This window comes from Dama dama, chromosome 9 (assembly GCF_033118175.1).
Source record: "Dama dama isolate Ldn47 chromosome 9, ASM3311817v1, whole genome shotgun sequence".
In the NCBI taxonomy this organism is placed as follows: Eukaryota; Metazoa; Chordata; class Mammalia; order Artiodactyla; family Cervidae; genus Dama; species Dama dama.
Window position 1 is genome coordinate 22,183,161 of NC_083689.1, and position 22,738 is coordinate 22,205,898.

Here is a 22,738-nt window from a genome sequence, read left to right on the forward strand (position 1 = left end):
AGAGTGGAGAAAGGCTTCGAGACAGGCTCACAGGCCTGTGAGGTATAAATGGGTGTGTGATGGGCTAGAGCCAACTAGAACCATCGCTCCTGGGGATGCCACCCTGCTGACTTACCCTTCTCCTCTTTGGAAAGCTTTTTTGTATCCGAGTCATCTTCGACAGAACTAGAGACAAAAGACAATGTCACTCCAGAAGGAAGAAGCAGAGAGGAAACTAACTCAAAATTATAAAATATGTGCTGAGGTTGCATACCTACCCGAAATTTAGTTCTGAAATAAATGATACCCCTACAAACGTGTATTGGAAATCTGACCTAACCATAAGATTTCAGACCCACAGGAGTTAATTAATTCTGCTGGGCTAAAGATAATTAGGAAGAATTAAAGAAAACAACCATGATAGGTTGAGAAAAGAAAAAAAGATTATGTAATCAGCTTAAAATAAACAAAGAGAAATCAAACATTCTTTAGAGATAAACTACAATTGCATCAGTCTGGCTGGCCAATTGCAGAAAAACAGCTCATGTGTGTCATTAAACGACCAATGAAAAGGAGATAGCGTCTGGTCTAAAACTGAGAAAAAACAAACCTCATTTTCTGATCAGCGCCCTCACTGGCTGAGGACTCTTTAGGAGCCGGAGGGACTTCATTACAAGCTTCAAAAGCAAACTTCTTCACGTCTTCTTTGCTATCCCCGGGGTCCGGGCTTGAGGCTTCCGGGGGCGCTTCCGCGGCCTCCTCGCTACAGGCTTCCGTGTGCTCTGAGGCTTTACTACTCTGCTCAATTGGCTTCTCTAGCCCTACAGGCTCACAGTCCGTCCTCTCGTCATCGCCTGTCTGCTCCACGGGCTCCCTTTTCACTACCGCTAACAGGGTGTCTGCCTTGCTCGACTGAGCGTGTGCTGTTGACTCGTTGGCCAAATCTAAATCACCCTCCTCCGGATGGGCGCTGTCAAAAAGGTCCTCTTCCTCCGCAAGTTTTCTGTCTGGCCCCACGCTACTTGTTTCCTGTGCAAATGGCTGCTCCAGCTCGGAACCTTCTTCTTTTACTGGCTCAGATTTACAAGTTTCCCCCAAAATGTCGAGTATTTTCTCATTTTCTACGGATTTAACAGGAATAGAATGGCACAAGGTTTAATTACCAGGGAAATAAAGCAATCACAAATGCGGAACTGGCACGGCGGCCACACTAACACGAAGAGAACTGCTAGCTACACAGAGATTGGAAAACCCGCGGGTACACAAACTTAACACTGGTTACACTACCTGCACTCCGACCGACTGCTAGAGTAAGCCTCTATGCTACATGGAAGAGAAAAGCATCCCAGAGATTTATTTAACCCCCAACACCTTCTGGCTGATTCTTGACAGTCTTCATTCTGTCGGCGTGTATATATGACTCTTCCAAATTTAGCTTCCAAAGTCCAAGTTGCTTAACTCAGTGTATCACCATTCACTGAACAGAGCTCAATTTCCAAATTTCTTTGAATTTCTTTTAACAGAACAGTCTGACATGAAAACCAGAATCTCTTCCATCGGTGCTCTGAGATATTTGTAGTCCAGAAAGTGAATAGAATTTGTCTGGAATTCTTATGAAGAAACCTTTTCTTCTTCTGGAATCCAGTTATGTCTTAATGTTTTAAAAGGTGTCTCCCTACCAGTGCCTGCACTGCCTGAATTAAAAACCACAAAATTAACACACTGCCCCATATCACAAGATCTGCTTTGTGGGGTACAGAGGTATTGGCTTTTGAGAGGCATCCAAACTCTCTCTGTATCTGTTTAAGTGCCATGTTCATTTAAAAAGGCATGAGATAATCTCATCTCACCAATATGCTTTACAAAATAAGAAATCAGCCACTTTCACAGATCTGGTGATATGGCTGGGTTTCCAATCTCTATGATCCTGGTATGTTCTGGATTGTAAACCTTTAAAACAATGTATACTAGAGTAAGGTAACTTTTTAAAATTAAAGATTCCAAATTAGAGAAGGAAGAAAATGAGAATGACTCCAAACCCTGATGCCAAGTTTTTCATTTAACAGTACCTGGCTCCATGGATGGCTCTTCGATTTCCTGCAACAAAAAACATAAAATAAAACTGTGCCAGATGGATGAAACCTAGAATTTATTCACACCCCAAAGTGTAGTAACTAAGAAGGGAATTTTTAAAAACACAGACAAGGAGTCTCACAAATCCAACAGGTGGAGAAGCCTGATTTTACCAGGCAAGAGCCTGCTGGAGAGCTGCCACCCCACTTAAGCCACCTTAGTCCCAAGCCCCACGTCCCAGGTTGATCCCAGGGGGACTGCTGTCCATCATTACACTCGTCTGCTTCTGCATCTCCCAGCGCCTGGCAACCGTATGTTTAATGGTGATGAACCTGTCACTTGCTGTCTGTCCTTCTAAATTGTCTTATATGTCTGGAGAACAGTGCTTTCATTTTTCTACATTGAGTTTCTAAAAGAATGCCTAACACATATCAGGAAATTGTTTTGCACATAGTTAACATAGCATTAGTTTCCAAAAACTCAAAAGATGGAGGGAAAGAAGGCACGGGTGGCTTGACCCCTGTTCTTACTTTGCACAGTGGTCTTACTGTCCCTGCCCACTTGGTCAATCAAAGCCCTACAGTATAACACATGCCTCCTTATCTCTTCCAACCACCCACCCACCAACCAGGCCAGCTTCAATTCCTCAACAACCCCTAGGAGCCCCTAGCGGCACACCATTGCTGCTGCTAAGTCACTTCAGTCATGTCTGACTCCATGTGATCCCATAGATAGCAGCCCACCAGGCTCCCCCATCCCTGGGATTCTCCAGGCAAGAACCCTGGAGTGAGTTGCCATTTCCTTCTCCAATGTGTGAAAGTGAAAAGTGAAAGTGAAGTGGCTCAGTCGTGTCTGACTCTTAGCGACCCCATGGACCGCAGCCTACCAGGTTCCGCCATCCATGGGATTTTCCAGGCAAGAGTACTGGAGTGGGGTGTCATTGCCTTCTCCACACACCATCGCTACTCCTCACCAACAACACAGTTTGGTTTTACTACCCCTATTCCAACCTCCCTGCGAGGCTCATCTGCACCTCTTTCCAAAGCAGGCCAAGTCCTACACATGCCTCAGCATTTAGTGCATGGACCACCTCCTCACAGAGAGACTGCCCAATTATCAGAAGGGATTTTCTCTCAGTGTGGAATGTGGTTCCTAGAACCTACATTCCCTCTGCACAAGTGACAATATTCCGGAACTCTAGCACACATTGCTAAGCACTGTCTAGGTTTCAGGCAGAAATTCTATCTTACATACACATATATTAACCAATCATCACACAGCCCTAGCAGGATGGTTCTATTAGTATCATCCTTCTTTTCCCAGATTAGGAGACAGGCACACTGTGGTTGACAAATTCGCTCAAGGACACACAGCAGAGCCAAGATCTGAGCAATGAGTGTGAGAACTGAATCTGTATCAGTTAGGTCTCTACCGATCGTTCTGTTTACACAGGGAGGATGGCAACCAGCCTCTCTCCTCATGCATCTGAGACAGCTCAGATGTGTAAGTGCTCAGCGTGTAAGTTATATGCACATGAATGGTTTGCACAGTCCACTGGGCACTGACCTGCCATTCTTGGGAGCCCTAGGAAACAGGTCATTTTCATTGACAGTTTCATTTGTAATCAATTTTTTTTTTTCATTTCATGCTGGGAATTAAAGATTCTACACTGAAGGAAACAACCATTTTAGGCAGAATGGTTCTCTTAACTTTCCCTAGACAGAAATGTATACATTCTCATTGTCTCTGAGAGGGCCTATGTGTACTGTCCTGACCAGACAATATACACAGGAGTCTCTGAACTGAGGAGACACTCAAGAAGATGACAGGCCCCACTCCTCCTTTCCTTTCTGAGTCAGGAACAGGTTGTGTCTCTTCAGCTGAGGAGACATAAACTCTGGAGAGACCTCAGCTGGGTTTCACCAAGATTCCTTGGTATTTACACCCTCCTGGAGGCTGGCTTCTGGGTCACTGATAACACACCCAGCCCTTGCCTGGCAGAAGTGAACGAAGATCTTGTCTGAAAGATAGTTTCCAATTAATCAGCACAGGTGACGTTATTTAAACAAAAAACAAGGACTGGAAAAAGCTGACTGTATTTTCATTTCCTCACAAAACTTTCTCCTGAAAATCAGATACTCAGGTTTATTCCAAGTTTATACCTTCAAAGGATGACAGGAAAAGTAAAAGGAAACTCAAGATCCACATTTATGCAAACTACACCTGAAAGTCAGTGCACATCTCATTTGTTCTCATCTAACATTTAACTTTTACATAGGTGGCAGTCAAACAGCCAAGATGCTATAGTCATCAAGAGAAATCTATGTACTTTCTGAGAAGTTTCCAAATGGAGAACCAGAAACCCTGAGAATCCACCTTTCCCAGCTGTGATGTCAGTGTTGGGCCTTCCTCACCCTCCTGCACCCTCATCTGAGCCCAAGTCATCTCTCCTGGGGAGGGGTTGCTCCCCCTTGCATCTCATTTCTCACCTGAGTATTTCTGCTGCAGAGGAGGCCCTCCAGGACAGATCCCACAGGCTGTCCTCCTAGCCATCATATTAACAAGAGTCTCCCAAATGGCTTGGGTCTTAGTTGCAGGGATCCACAGTTCTGGTGGGGGAGCCGAGACAACAAGCCCTTTTCACTAACACATTCTATTCGGGGAAAGATGAAACCAAAGCCCCCTCTACGGAGGCCAAAAAAGGAAACAGACCTTCCGGTGACTTTTAGTTGGGACTGCCACATGATATCGGAAGTAGTCTCCAAAAACTGTAGTCTAACCTTTGATTCTAAAATTATTGAGACATACAATTTACCTGTAATACAGTGAAGTCAGGTGATAAAGTGTCTAAATTGTTTATACTTTCTTTGTCCTCTACCTGTAAAACAAATGGAGAACGAAACTCATGACATTAATAATAAGGTAATATAACAGTACATCCATACAATGAAAAGTTACAGCCGTGAAAAGTCACATAAGGTGACATTCTAAACAGAGCACGAATCAAAACAGCATTACATTGTGATTCCACCTCAACTGGAGAAATGTTGTACATAAACATATACCTGCAGACAGTCTAGGAGACTCACTTAAATGGTATCAGTGAGGGTTCTCAAAACACAAATCAAACAAAGAACAATAGTGTAAGTCAAGCAAAAAAGTACAGCTGGGTAGTATATACGTTCTCCCAATAGACCAGAATACCAGGGTTGGGGCTGTCTTCCAGGAACAATGTCTAGAATCACGTTGCAGAGGGGGTTCTTAGACTTCATGGCCAACATGACTTCCCGAAGCCTGGATGCCTCCACCACTGGGACTGCTGCCTCTGGGGCGGCTATGGCTCGCGTGGGAATGGCATCTCTGGGACACCCCCTCCTAGCATCATCAACTTTCAAACTGAATGTGGGGACAGGAGCACAGGACTGGCAAAGCCCAGGTGACCCATCACTGCCCTACCTGCAGGGGAAGAATCACTGGTATGCTGAGTTTCTATTCTTAGAGCTGGGCTCTGTCCAGTGAGGCAAGGGATTCCTCAACACAGAAAGGGGAGGTCATAAAATCATTGTTGTGTGGCCCAATAAATTAGACTGTTTGCTATCAAGTCCAGAATGTTAGTTTATTTTTTGGGGGGAGGATATTTTTCAAATATTTTATCAGCATGTACTGTTATTACCTTTACATGACTACAACCTTGCACCACTCCTTCCTTCCCCTGACACAATCATCTCAGGACATTCTATGCATGCTCCTAAGAGCATGGGCATACATTCATGTCAAAGACCATCTCCCCTTCTTCTGTCTACCTAATTAACAGCACATTATCCTGGTTCCTACCTTACTTTTGCATCCATCTTGGAGATTATCATTTTAGTTCACACAAAGAAGCTTAGTTCACTGATATGGTATACAGGAGTAGTCACTATATTACTGAAGTCATAATAAAAGTCTTAGTAGCAAGAACCCTACTGTGTTTGCTATACACTAGGCACTGCTCTAAACCGAGGTCAAGGGCCAGATAGTAAATATTTTAGGCTTTGTAAGCCAGACAGTCTGTCATAACTACCCTACTCTGTGATTGTTCTCAGAAGTCAGCCACAGACAATTGTCACAAATAAGTGTGGCTGTGTTCCAAAAACTCTGTGGCCAGCTTGACGACTTCTGCTTCAAGTTAGCAATAAACATTCATCTACTTAGACTTCCTCAAATCTATTTTTGCAAATGAGGCTCAGAGAGGTTAAGTGAATTATCCAAGGTCACAGAGCAAGTTAAGTGACCAACCTTTAGTCAATGCTGTTACTGCTTAAACAACTGGTTCCACTAAACCATAGTTATTTAACCTTTACTGACAGACATTTAGGAGTTTTCAGGCTTTTGTTACTGAATATATTATCTTCTAATCACAGGGAATGAAACAGCCTTAAAGAAGCAGCCACTAAGGAAGGGTTTCACAGTCTCATGTTTTTGGTGTTCCTTCTTAGGAAGCTAGTGACAGACTCATCAAAAGATAAACAACTGCATACCCTATCTGTGTCCAAATAACCCCCGCCACCACCACCCCCACCACCCCCCAACCCCTGGCACAGCCATTCAAAGATGAAAACCTGCTACTGTGAAGGGTACTGAGGATCAGTTCCAAAAGAAATGCAAACACATTTCAAGGAATCTCATACGTGGATGGATGGACTGGCAGAGCACATGGTCTCCTTCCTCCCATAGCACTCAGGAGACGTTCCGTAAAAGAACTCAGGAGGCTATGAAAATGAGGTGCCGCCTAGGACCGACCCCTAGAAATTCCTACAAAGAAGTCTCCTGGTTTCTATTTTTCATTGCCTTTTCTGTCTGAGAAATATTCATCCTCACGGAAATAACATAATCCACTAAATTAACAGGACTGACACAATGTGGTGTATGAGTTGTATATGAACTCTGGAATTACCCTGGCCTTCATTCTTATTCTCATATGAGCTTTGTGCTGCCTGGAGATTTTTTTTTTTTACCCTTTTACTCGCTGATTTCCCCAACTGGAAAATGGGCATAATAGCATCTATATATATATAAAACTGTGGTTAAAAGGATGAAAGGAAATAATGATTAATGCTTTCTGGCAGACAGACTTCAATAAATAATATTCACCACAATTGTATCATACCCTGGATTTCTTCCTAACACACAAAAAGCTAAGCATTTAAAAACAAGGTCAAAGTTACACGTGCACCCCAATGTTCATCACAGCACTGTTTATAATAGTCAGGACATGGAAGCAACCTAGATGCCCATCAGCAGATGAATGGATAAGGAAGCTGTGGTACATATACACCATGGAATATTACTCAGCCATTAAAAAGAATTCATTTGAATCAGTTCTAATGAGATGGATGAAACTGGAGCCCCTTATACAGAGTGAAGTAAGCCAGAAAGATAAAGACTATTACAGTATACTAACACATATATATGGAGTTTAGAAAGATGGTAATGATAACCCTATATGCAAAACAGAAAAAGAGACACAGATGTACAGAACAGACTTTTGGACTCTGTGGGAGAAGGCTAGGGTGGGATGTTTCGAGAGAACAGCATCAAAACATGTATATTATCTATAGTGAAACAGATCACCAGCCCAGGTTGGATGCATGAGACAAGTGCTCGGGCCTGGTGCACTGGGAAGACTCAGAGGGATTGGGTAGAGAGGGAGGTAGGAAGGGGGATCGGGATGGGGAATACATGTAAATCCATGGCTGATTCATGTCAATGTATGACAAAACCCACTACAATATTGTAAAGTAATTAGCATCCAACTAATAAAAATAAATGAAAAAAAAATAAAGTAAAAAAATAAAAAATAAAAAAAATAAAAACAAGGTCAAAGTTAGCATTAAAGATTGACTAGGAGAGTACCAGAGAAGGCAATGGCACCCCACTCCAGTACTGGAAATTTTCCACCCTGGAAAATCCCATGGACGGAGGAGCCTGGTAGGCTGCAGACCATGGGGTCGCTAAGACTCGGACACGACTGAGCAACTTCACTTTCACTTTTCACTTTCATGCATTGGAGAAGGAAATGGCAACCCACTCCAGTGTTCTTGCCTGGAGAATCCCAGGGACGGGGGAGCCTGGTGGGCTGCCGTCCATGGGCTCGCACAGAGTCGGACATGACTGAGGTGACTTAGCAGGAGATGACAGCAAAAAACTAACTTTCAAGCTGCTTTGGTATTTTCAAGGAATCACAGTTGTCACACCACAGAGCAATCTCCTATAATAAAAAGGCTAGACTAGTGTCCTCAAGATGCTTAATGCTATTCAAATGGAGAGCAGATACAATTACTCCTCACAAGACACCATTTTTCAATGAAGCAAAGTGTGCTTTTCAAACTCATCTAATTTTTTACATGTGAATGGATGAGTCAAACATGTACTGAAATGGCATTAAAAGAACATAATTCCAAATATAAAGCTTATCATTTGTTAGGCTATTTGAGGAATTATTACATCTAGGATACATCCTCGAGACCCTGCCAAGGTACCTACAGCATGTTCTTGAAGTTGCTCCGGAAGCTCTTGCATCTCCTCCTCTACTAGCTCTCTACTGTCAGACAGGGACTCCTGGAGGTTATCGTCATCTTCCACACAGTCTGCAATGCTCCCATTATCAATCTCTGCTTCATCCAACACACTGATATCCATCATGTCGATGACCTGTAAGTTCTCCAAACTGGTCTCAACATCCTCCTGTGACAAAGAAAAATACAAGCATCAGATGATGGTCACTGGTCCATACATGGAGCTGATCAGTGACGAGGTTCACATACCTGTCCATCCCCAGAATTTTCCTCTAGCCCATTATCTTCCAAACTCTCTTCTTCTGGCTTGCGGCCTGAAGGAATAATTTATGGTATGAGATCAATGATGTGCATTTTCCAGAAGTGACAACTTTCATTTTTATACGCCTTAAGCACTGAAGAAAGATAACAACCTAAAACACCCGTGGCACTTCTCCATTTAGAAACACAGTAATCCAGGAATGGTAGGGCCAATCTACCCCCTAGTAGAAGTTCTTGTTGTTCAGTTGCTAAGTCGTATCTGACTCTTTGGTACCCCATGGACTACAGCACGACAATCTCCCCCATCCTTCACTATCTCCTGGAGTTTGTTCAAACACATCCACTGAGTCAGTGATGCTATCTAACCATCTCATCCTCTGCCATCCTCTTTTCCTCTTGACCTCAATCTTTCCCAAATCAATCATTTCCAATGAGTCGGCTCAGTGCATCAGGTGGCCAAAATACCAGAGCTGGCACTGGAGCTGGCACTTCTGGAGCTCAGAAGTGGTTCTGCTCTTATCAACTGGAAGTTTGAGGAGCTGGAAATGGATTCTTAATAAGGTGGAGGCAACCAGAACTTTTCCAGGCCTGCCCTTCTTGTTAAGTGGCTTTGGTTATGGGGAGCATAGTATCTCATATAAACATGCTGCTGTGGGGAATTCCCCGGCACTCCAGTGGTTAGCATTCTGTGCTTTCACTGCCTATGGCTCAGGTTCAAAACCTGGTCAGGGAACTAAGATCCCACAAACTGCATGGCAAAAAACAAACAAAACCAAAACAAACAAAAAACACACAAAAATCAAAACAAACAAACAAAAAAACAAACCCAAAAAAGTGCTGTTTTTAGTTAAGGAATGTGAAATGTGTTTTCCCAGAGACAATTACATATAAGGAAAACACAGAAAAACAAAAAGAAAGTAAAAGCCTTTCAGAATTTACCATCTAGAGTGAGCCATGGAGCTGTCATACAGTGGGGTATGGATATCCTCCCATATTGTGCTACGTACGGACATATACGCTGGTTTTGAAAATGGTACTGCCATTTTATAATCTTTGCATTTAGTATTTTGTGAACAGGTTTCTATATTCCTTCATAGCATTATATGGAGATATCATCATTTTCCCCCAAAGTGAAGATCAATTTTTTAAGGTCATTAAGTATTTTTCAAGTAATATAAAAGAACTAGACATTAATCCACTTATATTTAATGATTAATCTTATAAATGTACATAGAATGTGTAAAATGTGTGTTGGGGCGGGGGGGAGTGAAAAAGCTCAACCCTAATCATTTATACCATAATTTAGACTTGAGAATTTTCTTATACTATATGTACTTGATTTTTCCATATTCTATATTTCACTCATGTTTTCAGAAATATTTTATTTAGGAACACAGAGAATTGTGACACTAATACTAGTATACAATACATTATGTGCAAATAGTCTTGGTAGCTGGCTGGGAATCTCAGTACCACTGTATAATATTCCTATGGCAAAACGCACCTTAAACTTTCAAAAATATCTGGAACTCAACCCAGTGGTCTTTATAAATATGCTAGGAAGATACACCAAGATTTCCACAGACTCGTACCATTCTAGAATACGCACATTGGCTTTTGCCCAGTTCCAGTGAGTTAGTAGGAAAAATCTAAACAGACTACCAGAAACTTGCCACCCTTTCTACTGTCTTTCTCCCTTTCACAAGAAGGCAGCAGGTTTTCATCAGGCAGATCCAGATCTCACTACAAGCAGGACGCACAGGTACACTGCAGCCTGAATCCCTTCCAGGGGAGAATTCTCCCAGGTAAGAAATGCCCTAACAAGCAATGTCAAGAGAATGTGCAGTCCTAAGAACATCCAGTCTTCAATATGGAAAACACATCCCCATCGGGATGCTTACAAACAATCACTATTTGGGGAAAGATACCCTACTTTCCAAAGATGAAAAACAATGTGTCTCAATGAATCCGAAATTAATGTGAATGAGAAATATCACTGTGGCAAAAACTAAAGCAACTGTTTTTGGTACTACTAAGAGAAAAGGTACCCCTCAAATTCTTCCTCCAAAGAGTAAAAAGGCCTCCCACATTTGCAATCTCCAAACCAAAGGACTGCATGGTTTTTGTCTTCATAACCTTCTCTCAGCCACAACCTTCTCTTCTGTTGGGATTACCCACCAGCACCCTGTGTGGCTGGCTGGATGTGGGCAGGTGAATATTTTTCAAAATTTGTTTGATTACACAAATACATTCATACATACAACTCAGCAGTGGCCACAGGACTGGAAAAGGTCAGTTTTCATTCCAATCCCTAAGAAAGGCAATGCCAAAGAATGCTCAAACTACCACACAATTGCACTAATCTCACACACTAGCAAAGTAATGCTCAAAATTCTCCAAGTCAGGCTTCAACAATTCGTGAACTGTGAACTTCCAGATGTTCAAGCTGGTTTTAAAAAAGGCAGAGGAACCAGAGATCAAATTGCCAACATCTGCTGGATCATAGAAAAGCAGGAGAATTCCAGGAAAACATCTATTTCTGTTTTATTAACTATGTAAAAGCCTTTGACTGTGTGGATCACAATAAACTGTGGAAAATTCTTCAAGAGATGGGGAATACCAGACTACTTGACCTGCCTTTTGAGAAATCTGTATGCAGGTCAGGAAGCAACAGTTAGAACTGGACATGGAACAAAAGACTGGTTCCAAATAGGAAAAGGAGTATGTCAAGGCTGTATATTGTCACCCTGCTTATTTAACTTATATGCAGAGTACATCGTGAGAAATGCTGGGCTGGAGGAAGCACAAGCTGGAATCAAGACTGCTGGGAGAAATACCAATAACCTCAGATATGCAGATGACACCACCCTTATGGCAGAAAGTGAAGAAGAACTAAAGAGCATCTTGATCAAAGTGAAAGAGGAGAGTAAGAAAGTTTGCTTAAAGCTCAACATTCAGAAAACTAAGATCATGGCATCTGGTCCTGTCACTTCATGGCAAATAGATGGAGAAACAGTGGAAACAGCGGCAGACTTTATTTTTTTGGGCTCCAAAATCACTGCAGATGGTGACTGCAGCCATGAAATAAAAAGATGCTTACTCCTTGGAAAAAAAGTTATGACCAACCTAGACAGCATATTAAAAAGCAGAGACATTACTTTGCCAACAAAGGTCCATCTAGTCAAGGCTATGGTTTTTCCAGTAGTCATGTATGGATGTGAGAGTTGGACTATAAAGAAAGCTGAGCGCCAAAGAATTGATGCTTTTGAACTGTGGTGTTGGAGAAGACTCTTGAGAGTCCCTTGGACTGCAAGGGGATCCAACCAATCCATTCTAAAGGAAATCAGTCCTGAATATTCATTGGAAGGACTGATGCTGAAGCTGAAACTCCAATACGTTGGCCACCTGATGTGAAGAGCTGACTCATTTGAAAAGATCCTGATGCTGGGAAAGATTGAAGGCAGGAGAAGGGGATGACAGAGGATGAGATGGTTGGATGGCATCATCGACTCATGGACATGAGTTTGAGTAAACTCCAGGAGTTGATGATGGACAGGGAGGCCTGGCGTGCTGCAGTCCATGGGGTCGCAAAGAGTCAGACACGACTGAGCAATTGAACTGAACTGAACTCATTAAAAGATTCATACCACTTCATGGTAAATTTTAGTTTACTAATAAAAGATCTACCCTCATAAGTACATGACAAAGTTATTCTCCCTTGTCTCCGTTGTACTTCTAAGGGGTAACCATTGATAGCAGCTTGGTGGTCCTTGAAACCACTTTCTTTCGGATTTACACACATACCATTCAAATGGAAATGAACTTGTTATGTATGGAATCATATTGTATATACATTGTTACTCTATAAAGGCCTTGGAAAATAGTCTTGCCCTATACATTGATTCAGCCCCATCATTTATTTCATGCTATAGCGTTCCTTAGTTTAGTCATCCCTGCCCCGGAAAGCAGCTTTGTTAATTTACCATTTCCAATGACTTCCCATTTCCTCACCCCCTGGCCAATGTGGGATATTTAGAATTATGTAAATTTTTACCAGTGTAATAGGCAAAAAGTATTATCTCTTTCTTTTATTTGCTTCCCTTCAAGGAAATTTATTTTGAATATAGGCCTTGTTTGTTTTCATCTGTGACCTGCCTATTCATCATCTCTGTCCTTTCTCTACTGGATTGTCTATTTTTCTTTATTAGTTTGTAGGACTATTTAATGCTTTCTAGATATTAGTGTATTGCAGTATTTTCTCCCAATTGTATCTATTTATGGTATGTTTTATTAAGAAACACTTAAAACTTTAAAACTTTCAAGTAGCTAAATTTATTTTTCTTTATAGTTTCTTTTAAAAAAAATTTTGGCTGCACTGCACAGAATATGGTACCCTCCCCGCAGACACAATTACAAACTCTTCTGTGGAGAAACCCAACCAATACCCTTAAGTCACTTGCACAAACTGTCAGGATGTGCCCCTAGGAGGGAAACAGAAAAATCATACTTCCAGTGGTATTTCTGACAAAAGTGTATAATTTGAACCTAATCATGCGAGGAACCCCCCCCCCCCCAAACCTCCCAATAAAACCCAAATTGAAAAACAGGTTTCAAAATAGATGGTCTGTACTTTCAAAAAAAAAAAATGGTACTGTCACAAACACAAAGTCTTGGGAAGTGTTGCAGATTAAAGGACATCAAGAAGACATGATAACTGAAGACAATGCAAGACCCTAGTTTTTTTTCTCTTTTGAGTTATGAAGAACATTTTTGGAACAAATGACCAAATCTAAATAAGACTAGAAAACAGTATTATATCAATTTCTTGATTTTGATAACTACATATATAGCTATGCAATGTTCTTGTCTTTAGAAAATACTATAGAATGTAGGGGCAAAGGGGCACACGTACTTGTAAGTTATTCTCAAGTAGTTCAGCAGAAAAGGAAAATGATATATATTACACTTGTTTTATCCTTTTCTTTCTCTCTCCATCTCTCTCTTCTGTCTTCCCTCTCTCCGTTGAGAAAGAAAAGGTTAAAACAAATGTAAAAATGACAACATCTGGGGAATCTGGTTGAGGATTTATGAGAATTTCTTGTATTATTCTTGTATCATTTCTAAGCATGAAATTATGTCTCTTAAAAAAAGATATACTGTACATTCATGTTCAAATTCTTTTATGGATCTACACTTTCATTTATTTTAGCTAATAATATAGGAGCTGAATAATATGAGTTGTATTAACATTTTAGATGAATTTTTAATTTTGTATGTGCCAATTTTTCTCCCAAAATAGCTGTATCATTTTACATATTCTACAGCAGTGGGTGGAAGTAGGTATGGAAGTTTGTTTTTCTATATCTTTTAAACATTTGTTTTCTAGTATTTCAAATCACTTTAATTTTCATTTCTTTGTTAGCTAATGATAAGCAATTTTTGATGTGGTCATTGGCCATTTATTTATATTTTCTTGTGAAGAATCTATTCAAAATTTTGCCAATTATTAAAATGTATTTGATAGTTATTTTTAAAAAAGAAAGAAGAGATATCATGTCAAAAGAAACAAAAACAACCCAATAACCCAGTGGCTTAGAGGTAAAGAATCCGCCTGCAATGCAGGAGATGTAAGAGATATGGGTTTGATCACTGAGTCAGGAAGACACCCTGGAGGAGGGCACGGCAACCCACTTCAGTAATCCTGCCTAGAGAATCCCATGGACAGAGGAGCTTGGTGGGCTGCAGTCCACAGGTCACAAAGAGTCGAACACGAGTGAAGCGACTTAGCATGCATGCTTGCAACACAGAATCAGGCAATAGTTTAAAAAGTAAACATGCTGACTTTGCTCTTCTAGATAAATTACTTTGCTACTAATTATTTTAAGAGTCTAAAAGAGTTAAACAAAGTACTGGTGTAAAACTACCTTGGAGAAATGCTGAAATTACCTGAGGTATTCTTTCTAGTCTGTCTGCCAGTGCAGGAGACCGGGGTTTGACCCCTGGGTGGGAAGATCCCCTGGAGAAGAGAATGACTACCCACTCCAGTATTCTTGCCTGGGAAATCCCATGGACAGAGAAGCCTGGCCAGTCACAGTCCATGGGGTTGCACTGATCAACTAATACTTCCAGTTTTCATGCTTTCCAGGACTCTGATTAAAACAACCAGATTTCAAACAATTTTGAATTTGTTCAAACAGGGCAGGGAAAAAAAAAACCTCTATTTTCAGCTAAAATCTTAACTGCAAAATATAATTACTCCAAGCTAAGACACCAGACACAAAAGAGTTTGTATTGGAAATTCTCTGGCAGTCCTGTGGTTAGAATTCCATGTTCTCACTACTGAGGGCTTGGGTTCAATCCCTGGTCAGGGAACTAAGATTCCCATAAGCGGCATGCACCTGCCCAACTTTATATTGAATGGTTCTAGATGAAGTTTTAAAACAGGCAAAACTAATCATCTATGGTCAAAATCATCACTTTTTTTCCCCCTGAGGGACAGGTAGGTAGTATGATTGATTGGGCAAGGAAGGGCACAAGAAATTTAATAGAAATCCCATATTGGAACTTCTCTGGTGGTCCAGAGGCTAACATGCCACGCTCCCAATGCAGGTTCAATCGTTGGCCAGATAACTAGATCCTACATGCTGCAACTAAGACCGGTACAGCCAAATAAATAAATAATATGTATTTTTTAAAAATCCATATTTTGATCCCTACTTACTTCACATCATATGCAAAAATAAATTCCAAATGAACTCAAAATAAAACGATAAATACTACTCCACAATGCAGACTTTTTAAAAAGCAATTTTAAAGCAAAGGATAGTCTTTCAATATACAAGAAAAAATCTAGGAGCCTGGACAGCTCCTAAAATAGGAGCCTAGATAGCTCAGTAGGTAGAATATCGGACTTTTAATCTGAGGGTCCAGGGTTCAAGTTCCTGTTCAGGCGTGCTGTCCTCTATTTTGGGGCTTCCCCGATAGCTCAGTTGGTAAATAATTGACCTGAAATGCAGGAGACCCCAGTTCAATTCCTGGGTCAGGAAGATTCACTGGAGAAGGGATAGGCTACACACTCCAGTATTCTTGGGCTTCTCTTATGGCTCAACTGGTAAAGAATCACCTGCAGTGAGGGAGACCTGGGTTTGATCCCTGGGTTGGGAAGATGCCCTGGAGAACGGAAAGGCTACCCACTCCAGTATTCTGGCGTAGAGAATTCCATGGACTGTATGGAGTCACAAAGAGTCGGACACAACTGAGCAACTTTCATAAAATCTAGAACCCATATAGGTTGATTGTATTGCCTGTATTAAAGATAAAAATTTTAAAGACCAAAACACCACAAAGTAGTTAAGTCAAATAACAAACTGGGAAAAAACAATTGTGACATTTTATAGAGAGAAAGCACTATCAAAAGTCAGTAAGACTAACAACCCAGCAGAAAAGTGGGCAGCAGGCATGAAAAAGCAATTCAGAAGATACAGGCAGTCAGTTATCAGAAACTGTTTAACCTGTGAAGAAATATAAATAAAAACTTTAGCTGTGGAGAAATTCATACAATGAGATACTTCTATACACAAGGCAACATTTTTAAAAAGACATAACATTCAGCATTAAGTAAGAATTTAAAGAAACAGGCACCCTCTGCAATTCCCTGATGTTGCTAGTTATTAACCAGTACAGCCTGTTGGAGAACTATTTGTTAAGAACTATTTTTAAAATAAAATGCGCATATTCTTTGACCCAAGAATTCTACTTCTCTAGTTAACAAAAACATATTCCTTCAGCAGAGTTAATTCTGGTTCACGGCCATGCTGAAAACTGGAACAAATAGTCTAGTAATAAGACTGAGGAGCTCAACTGTGGTACAGTCATACGAAGAATGATTATTCACTGTTAAAAAAAATGAGGTTTTTATTTTCAGCACTATTGAAAATTCCCTTTACAGGCTAAGTAAAAAAAGTACAGAACACTGTGTGCAGTTGGAACAATTTTTTAAGGAAAGACAAAGGTACACAGGTGTGTGAACATCCTTCTGTATTTGTTTTTAGGTGACTTTAGACACACAGAAGTCTGGGAAAATATGCTCATAATCTTAATAATGGATTGCCTCCTTTATTTAATGCCTACTGTATTCCTAAAAACTTTTAACACAAGGATTTCTTTTTCTGTTAAAGAGAAAAAGAAAGCAAAAAAGGAGCTCCACAGGCTCTATTTCTCCCCTGCCCCATAATAATCTATCTCTGTTGATTTTTTTCTCCTTAATTTATTTGTTTTTAATTGAAGGATAATTACAATATTGTGTTCTCTATTGATTTTTTAAGTACTCTGCTTTGGAAAAAACATTGACTTGGGCAAATTGAAAAATGCATGATGAACTGTGGACCACACAGTGACTTCATTTCAAAGTGAGGTCACTGACTGCTCTTCTACCAGAGCTAATACACCACACAGCCTGGTCGACACTGGTGCCTGCCTCTCAGACATTTCACACCCAGTCTTCACCGCTGGCCAGGTGAAGGTATTTTATTTTGTTTTGGGGCCTGAGCAACAAAACCTCCAATTACCAAGAGAACTTTCAGGATAGCCCAAATGACCAGTTTTAGCTGATTCTTTTCTAAAACAGTAGTTGGATGTCACTGAATTCAATTAGGAAGTAATTCATGAGCAAATACTAAGTAGGAAAACAAGGAAGACGCAGCTTCTGTCCTCAACAACCTGAAATCAAGCCGGAGCAGTGCAGAGGACCTAAGGAGAGAAAACTTGCTACTGGTGAGATCAGAAGTTGTCTCGTGATGAACTAGGACTCGAATCCAGACAGATGGGGAAGAGGAGTGGATGGAGTAAACCACAGGTTTGGGACCTAATTGCAGGTGGATGGAATAGAGGAACGTGGGGTGGGGCGGGGAGCGTGAAGGGACCATCTGGGGCAATGGTAAGGGTCTTTAATGCCATGTGGAACCTGGTTTTTATGCAGTAGACAGTTTTTGAAAGCAGCATCTGTAAAAGTGATGACTCTGTTTTTGCCCAGGCGGTATCTAAAAGGGAAGTTATTTTCCACAAGTCAGAGCAATAGGAGACTCAAGTAATCCTAAACACTCTCTAACTCAAGAAGGTTAAGACTCTGGATAAGCAACAGCTGCCGAGAAACCTACAGAAGAAAATAAGTAAAGGTGTCAGTACCTCTTCTGTGCCAAGACTTCCCAAATCCCTTGCAAACAAAAATACAATGGAGAGATCTTGAAAGAAAATGCACACCTTCATTCAAGGTCCATCAAAGATTCACAGGGCAGTCCACAGGCACATTAGCAGAGGAAGCAGTTTGAAAGAAGTTCCTAACATCACCCTCCATACCTTTGCTGGATCTCTTTGATGTCTTCTTATTTCCTTCAGAGGTAATTTCAATTTCATCAGGATTACCTCCCTCATCTTCAATTGCCTAAAGGGAAGGCAAAAGAAAAGTTCACCCAAAAAGGCAGCAAGCAGACTCGACTTTCACAGAAGCTTCAGGGGCTGATCTGGAAAGGGCCTCTCCTTACTCATTCAGCCCTTCTTTCTGTTGCAGCAAGGGCCCCAGAGGTAGACTGATTCTACCGTACCTTGGCTGCCTGGTCTCAGGCAGGCTTACTTAATTGTTCCGAGTTTGTTTTTCACTCTAGTATGAGGGGCTAATTAAAGTTCTTACCCTGGAAAGCTGTCAGGAGAATTCCTATTAGCCACAAAAAGCAAGCACTCATCGAACAGTCAGCTTATTTTTAGAATTATCACCACAATCTGATTGACCCTATTCCTGGGCCAAATTACCTATGACATTCCTCAACACTGTACTGTTCAACTCTCTTCCTGATCCCTTTTCAACACCTGCACTAGCACCATCTGGACAGAATAAGGACATGGCATGGGATGGGACACAGACTACTTCATCCCTCACTCATCTCTCTGACGGATTCCTAAGGTCTAGTTCTCAACCACCAGGGAACCTGCTTCATTGAACAGAAAATTATAAGGATCTCTTGACAAGTCCCGCCTGTCATCCCAAGAGCCTGTCCTTCACTTGACTAGCTCCCACTTATGCTCAGCACTGTGTAGGCCACCAAGGAGGCACTCAGAGGAGGGAAAAAAAAAAAACCCACAAAACAATCAATCAAAAGAACACGGACCAAGCCTGTCAATGCTGATATCCCCAGACACCAGGCTTCACAATCAGATTTTTGAAAACCCTTTTTCTACTGCATAGTCCTGGGAGCCCATGTTCTGTTTAAATCCATTTCAAATGTGGTTCTATTTGTAAATAGTTTCAGAAGTCTCAAAGATTCTCAGGAGTATTCTAGCTTGGTAAAGTCTAAGTTCAGAATGAGGTTTGGGGGCTCCATACCTAACCTGTACCAAGAAAAAGAAAATCTCTCCCTTCTCTCTGAAGCTAGAGCCAGAAAGATTTGAAGTTATGTCCTGGCCTGAGTGAGTGAAGTTGCTCAGTCGTGTCCAACTCTTTGCAACCCTGTGGACTGTAGCCTACCAGGCTCCTCCATCCGTGGGATTTTCCAGGCAAGGGTACTGGAGTGTGTTGTCATTTCCTTCTCCAGGAGGAGGGCTCAAACAAAAAGTCCCTGCTCTCTTTCTGGAGACAAAAGATTCTGGACCACCAGCAGGAGAATACAACAACTACCCCAGACAGGTGGACCGGTCCGCTCCTCAGGTCATCCCGTCCAGGTGTAGTGTTTACAGGGTTGTCCCTGGGGGGACTATAGGCTCTGAGTCATCCTTACAGGCCTTGCCAAATTACACTTTGTGTGTTGTCACCTCCACCTTCCCCTCTTTTGTTCTTCCTAAAAGAATAAATTAACAAACAAACCAAAGAAGGGACAAAACAATAGGTGACAGAAGTAGAAGAGAAGAACTCCAGTACTTCCAGACTTGCTCGGGTAAGGTGGCAGATGGGTATATACGCCAATGGTGTTTGTGTATTTTGAGCACATCCCTAAGAAAGTGAAGAGGAGAGGAAGAAGGAACAGATTTTTCCCCTCAGAGATGCTGGTGGAAGATCACAGGAGCTTCAACCAACAGCCTCACAGGAAGGTTCAATGCCACCCTATCAGCATCAAAGGCTTGTGGACTATCTGGGGGAATAATGGCTAAAGCCTCCCACCCCCACCAATTTCCCTTTACTGACAGGAAGCCCTAAGGCTAGTAACACCATGGATCACAGGTCCCTGGGTACCAACTCTCCCCTCCTTGCATCTTCTTCATGTAAACACTTCTGTGGGTGAACTGCCTGCCCTGTTTGCTTAGAGGGAGTTAGTGTCTATAGTGAAAGACACACACACTCAAGTTACAAAGGCACTACTGACTCAGAGCAAGTTAACTCACCACTCTCCAGCCTGTTTCCTTATCTGGATAATAGGAAATAACCCCCACTTCCTCTAAACAGCAATTAATAAACAAAAACTGATCCTCTGTTGTTTGGGAGGCAGGAGAGGGTGGAATGAGTCACAGACTGCACTGCTTGGGGGGGGTGGGGGGCGGAGGATAGGTGACAAGGCTTAGTTAGAGATCACAGAGAAGTCCAAAGACAGTGAAAGAAGCCACCAGAATCACACAGAACAGGGAAAGTAGAAAAGCACACTTAACTCTCTGCTTTTGGAACGCATCCCTCAGAACCCCCCAAGGCAGGGATCAGTAACACCCAGATTGCAAATACCACACAGTGCTCACAGAGAGAAAAGTTCATTGTGACAGCAATTGCACTTTGAATGTTTATATGCTACAGGTAGCATGCCAAGCACATTTTGGGCCATCTTCCTTAACTCTTAACGACTAAGAATTAATATTTTCCTCTTTTGGTCACAAGGAGAAACAGACCCAGAGAGGGTTAAAATGTCTTTCACGCTCAAGATCGGGTCAAGAGACTGGCAGAGCCCTTAGGTTCTGAAGTCTAACTGTAAGTTTCATTTCTGGTCTTTATTACAACCATCACTTTTCCTGCCAGGCTGAGTCCCCGAGCCGTTCCCCCTCAATCCCGCTCCCAATACCTTCTTGATAAGGTTACTTCGTAAACTAGCCCCCCTATTCTAGACTTCTAGGCCCTAACGGATCAAGCAGCATCTCTCTCCCCAGAGGAGGCCCCCGCAACCAGCACACGATCAGAAAATCGCCCGGTCTGGGTTCAAATCTCGACCTCCCCTCCCCAGCCGAGTCCCCTGACTCCCCGGGAGGAGCGACCATTTCAGGTTCTGCGTCCACTCTCGGGATGGATAAGACCCGAGGGATGAAAGCAGCCGAGGGAAACCCTAAAAAGCAGGGGCTGATGCGGATAACACAAGCTCTCGGCCGATGTCACCCGCCACCTCAAACTTCCCCCGTTCGCGTCGAGATTTTCTTGTTCTTGCCTCGATGCAGCGCTGGGCTTTGAACTTGGGCCGGCCAGGGATCGGCGATGCCGCTCGGGCCTGAGAGAAGCGGGAAGAGGTCCTGGGCAGGCCGCAAACGGGACCGGGGGGGCGGGACCCGAGGCCAGGAGGCCCCTTTTCGCGGCCGCTAGGGTTCCCCGGCCCACCTCCTACCCACCCCCAGGGTCCCAGCTCTACCTTTCTAAGTCGCTCCATCAAAGCGCTCTTGTTGCCGCTCGAGTCCAGGTTCCGTTTCTTCAGCTCCGCCCGCAGATCGATCACCCTAAGGTCGGTGAGGCGCCGCGTCCCGATCTCCGACGAGGCGGAGCTCAGAACCGCTGCGCCCACCGCACCAGAATCGCCTAAGCCGGACAGAGACTCCGCCATTCTAGGGGCCCTGGCTCTGCCGATCACTTCGCGCAGAACTGGGCCGGATTTACCACAGCTCCCAGGACGAACTTGCGCCGCCTGTGAGAGAACCGTTCCGACTGCTTCGGCGTTACTCTCTTCTGCGCAGGCGTACCCGGCGCGGGTTCAACGCCCGGTGCCGCTTCTGCTCTTGCGTAGTACTCCCGCCGCGAACTGCCGAGACGCATGCGTACAGCAGTTATAGCGCCTGCGCGCTGTTGCTGAGGGCCTGCGGTTGGTTGACGCGCGAGCGACCGACTGCGGCTAAGAATGCCTATTCGGGAGGCGCGCGTGCGCAGCCGGAAAAGGGGGCGGGAGGAAGCGAGTGCGTTTTCCTCTCTGGCGGCGCCATTTTGTGCTCAGAGCCGCTACAGCCGCCGGCGGTGTGGGCAGTAGTTGGCGGGGACAGCACACCCGGGATGGCGGAGACTCTGGCAGGGTCCAGCGACTCGGGTTCTGGCACGGCCGCTGTCGTCTCGGGCGTCTCAGAGGTCGGGACGCGGCGACTCAGCGACCTGAGGGTGATCGACCTGCGGGCGGAGCTGAAGAAGAGGAACCTGGACACGGGCGGCAACAAGAGCGTCCTGATGGAGCGGCTCAAGAAGGTGAGGCGACCCGGGGCCCTGGGGTGCCGCCAGAGACCAAGTAACGCCCCCCTGCGGGCCTGTCACTGCGACTCCCTAGTGCGAGGCGCCCCCGGCCTGCATCTCTCGTTGTAAACTCTGGTCCGAACTGTCAGGAACCTCGGGTCGGCTGTGTGACCTTGGCCCGACACCGCCCCTCTCTGCGCCTTGTTGCCTGCTTCCATTCAGTCATCTCAGTATTCTGAAAGCCCGTCTTAGTCGTAGGGTAGCCCCTGGACTTTTCCCAGGATTGTGTGACCTTGGACAGGTGCTGTCCCCTCTCAGCGCCTCAGTTTCCTCCCCTACGGAGCAGATGATTGAAGAACCTTTGCCATTGCCCGGGAAGGGGAGATGTGCCCGTTTTTGCCCCAGGACGTTTGCGTTCACCGTGCCCTGCACCTGGCGGCTTCTCTCCTAGGTCTCCATCTGGCTGGTGCTTTGTTGTCATTTT

General features: G+C 43.3%; 2 protein-coding genes across 7 annotated transcripts in view; one reads left to right on the forward strand and one right to left on the reverse strand.

The window, feature by feature from the left end:
* Nucleotides 1–21,814, reverse strand: part of SAFB (scaffold attachment factor B) — a 60,752-nt gene extending 38,938 nt beyond the window's left edge. For 2 of the 6 annotated variants that reach the window (XM_061150596.1, XM_061150593.1), the window contains exons 1-8: nt 21,455–21,788; nt 18,225–18,309; nt 8,859–8,923; nt 8,574–8,778; nt 4,868–4,926; nt 2,049–2,076; nt 590–1,100; nt 116–165 (exon numbers count right to left, since the gene is read on the reverse strand). In XM_061150596.1, the coding sequence (XP_061006579.1) occupies nt 116–165; nt 590–1,100; nt 2,049–2,076; nt 4,868–4,926; nt 8,574–8,778; nt 8,859–8,923; nt 18,225–18,309; nt 21,455–21,643 (1,192 nt within the window). In that variant the 5' untranslated portion in view covers nt 21,644–21,788. Of the gene's footprint in view, nt 1–115; nt 166–589; nt 1,101–2,048; nt 2,077–4,867; nt 4,927–8,573; nt 8,779–8,858; nt 8,924–18,224; nt 18,310–21,454 lie in introns of all 6 variants that reach the window. The other 4 variants (XM_061150598.1, XM_061150594.1, XM_061150599.1 and 1 more) reach the window with 3 other exon arrangements.
* Nucleotides 21,815–21,991: 177 nt separating this feature from the next.
* The window catches only part of SAFB2 (scaffold attachment factor B2), a 29,112-nt gene continuing 28,365 nt past the window's right edge, over nt 21,992–22,738 (forward strand). Inside the window, exon 1 of the mRNA XM_061150604.1 lies at nt 21,992–22,269. Within this exon, the coding sequence (XP_061006587.1) occupies nt 22,084–22,269 (186 nt within the window). The 5' untranslated portion in view covers nt 21,992–22,083. The remainder of the gene's footprint in view (nt 22,270–22,738) is intronic.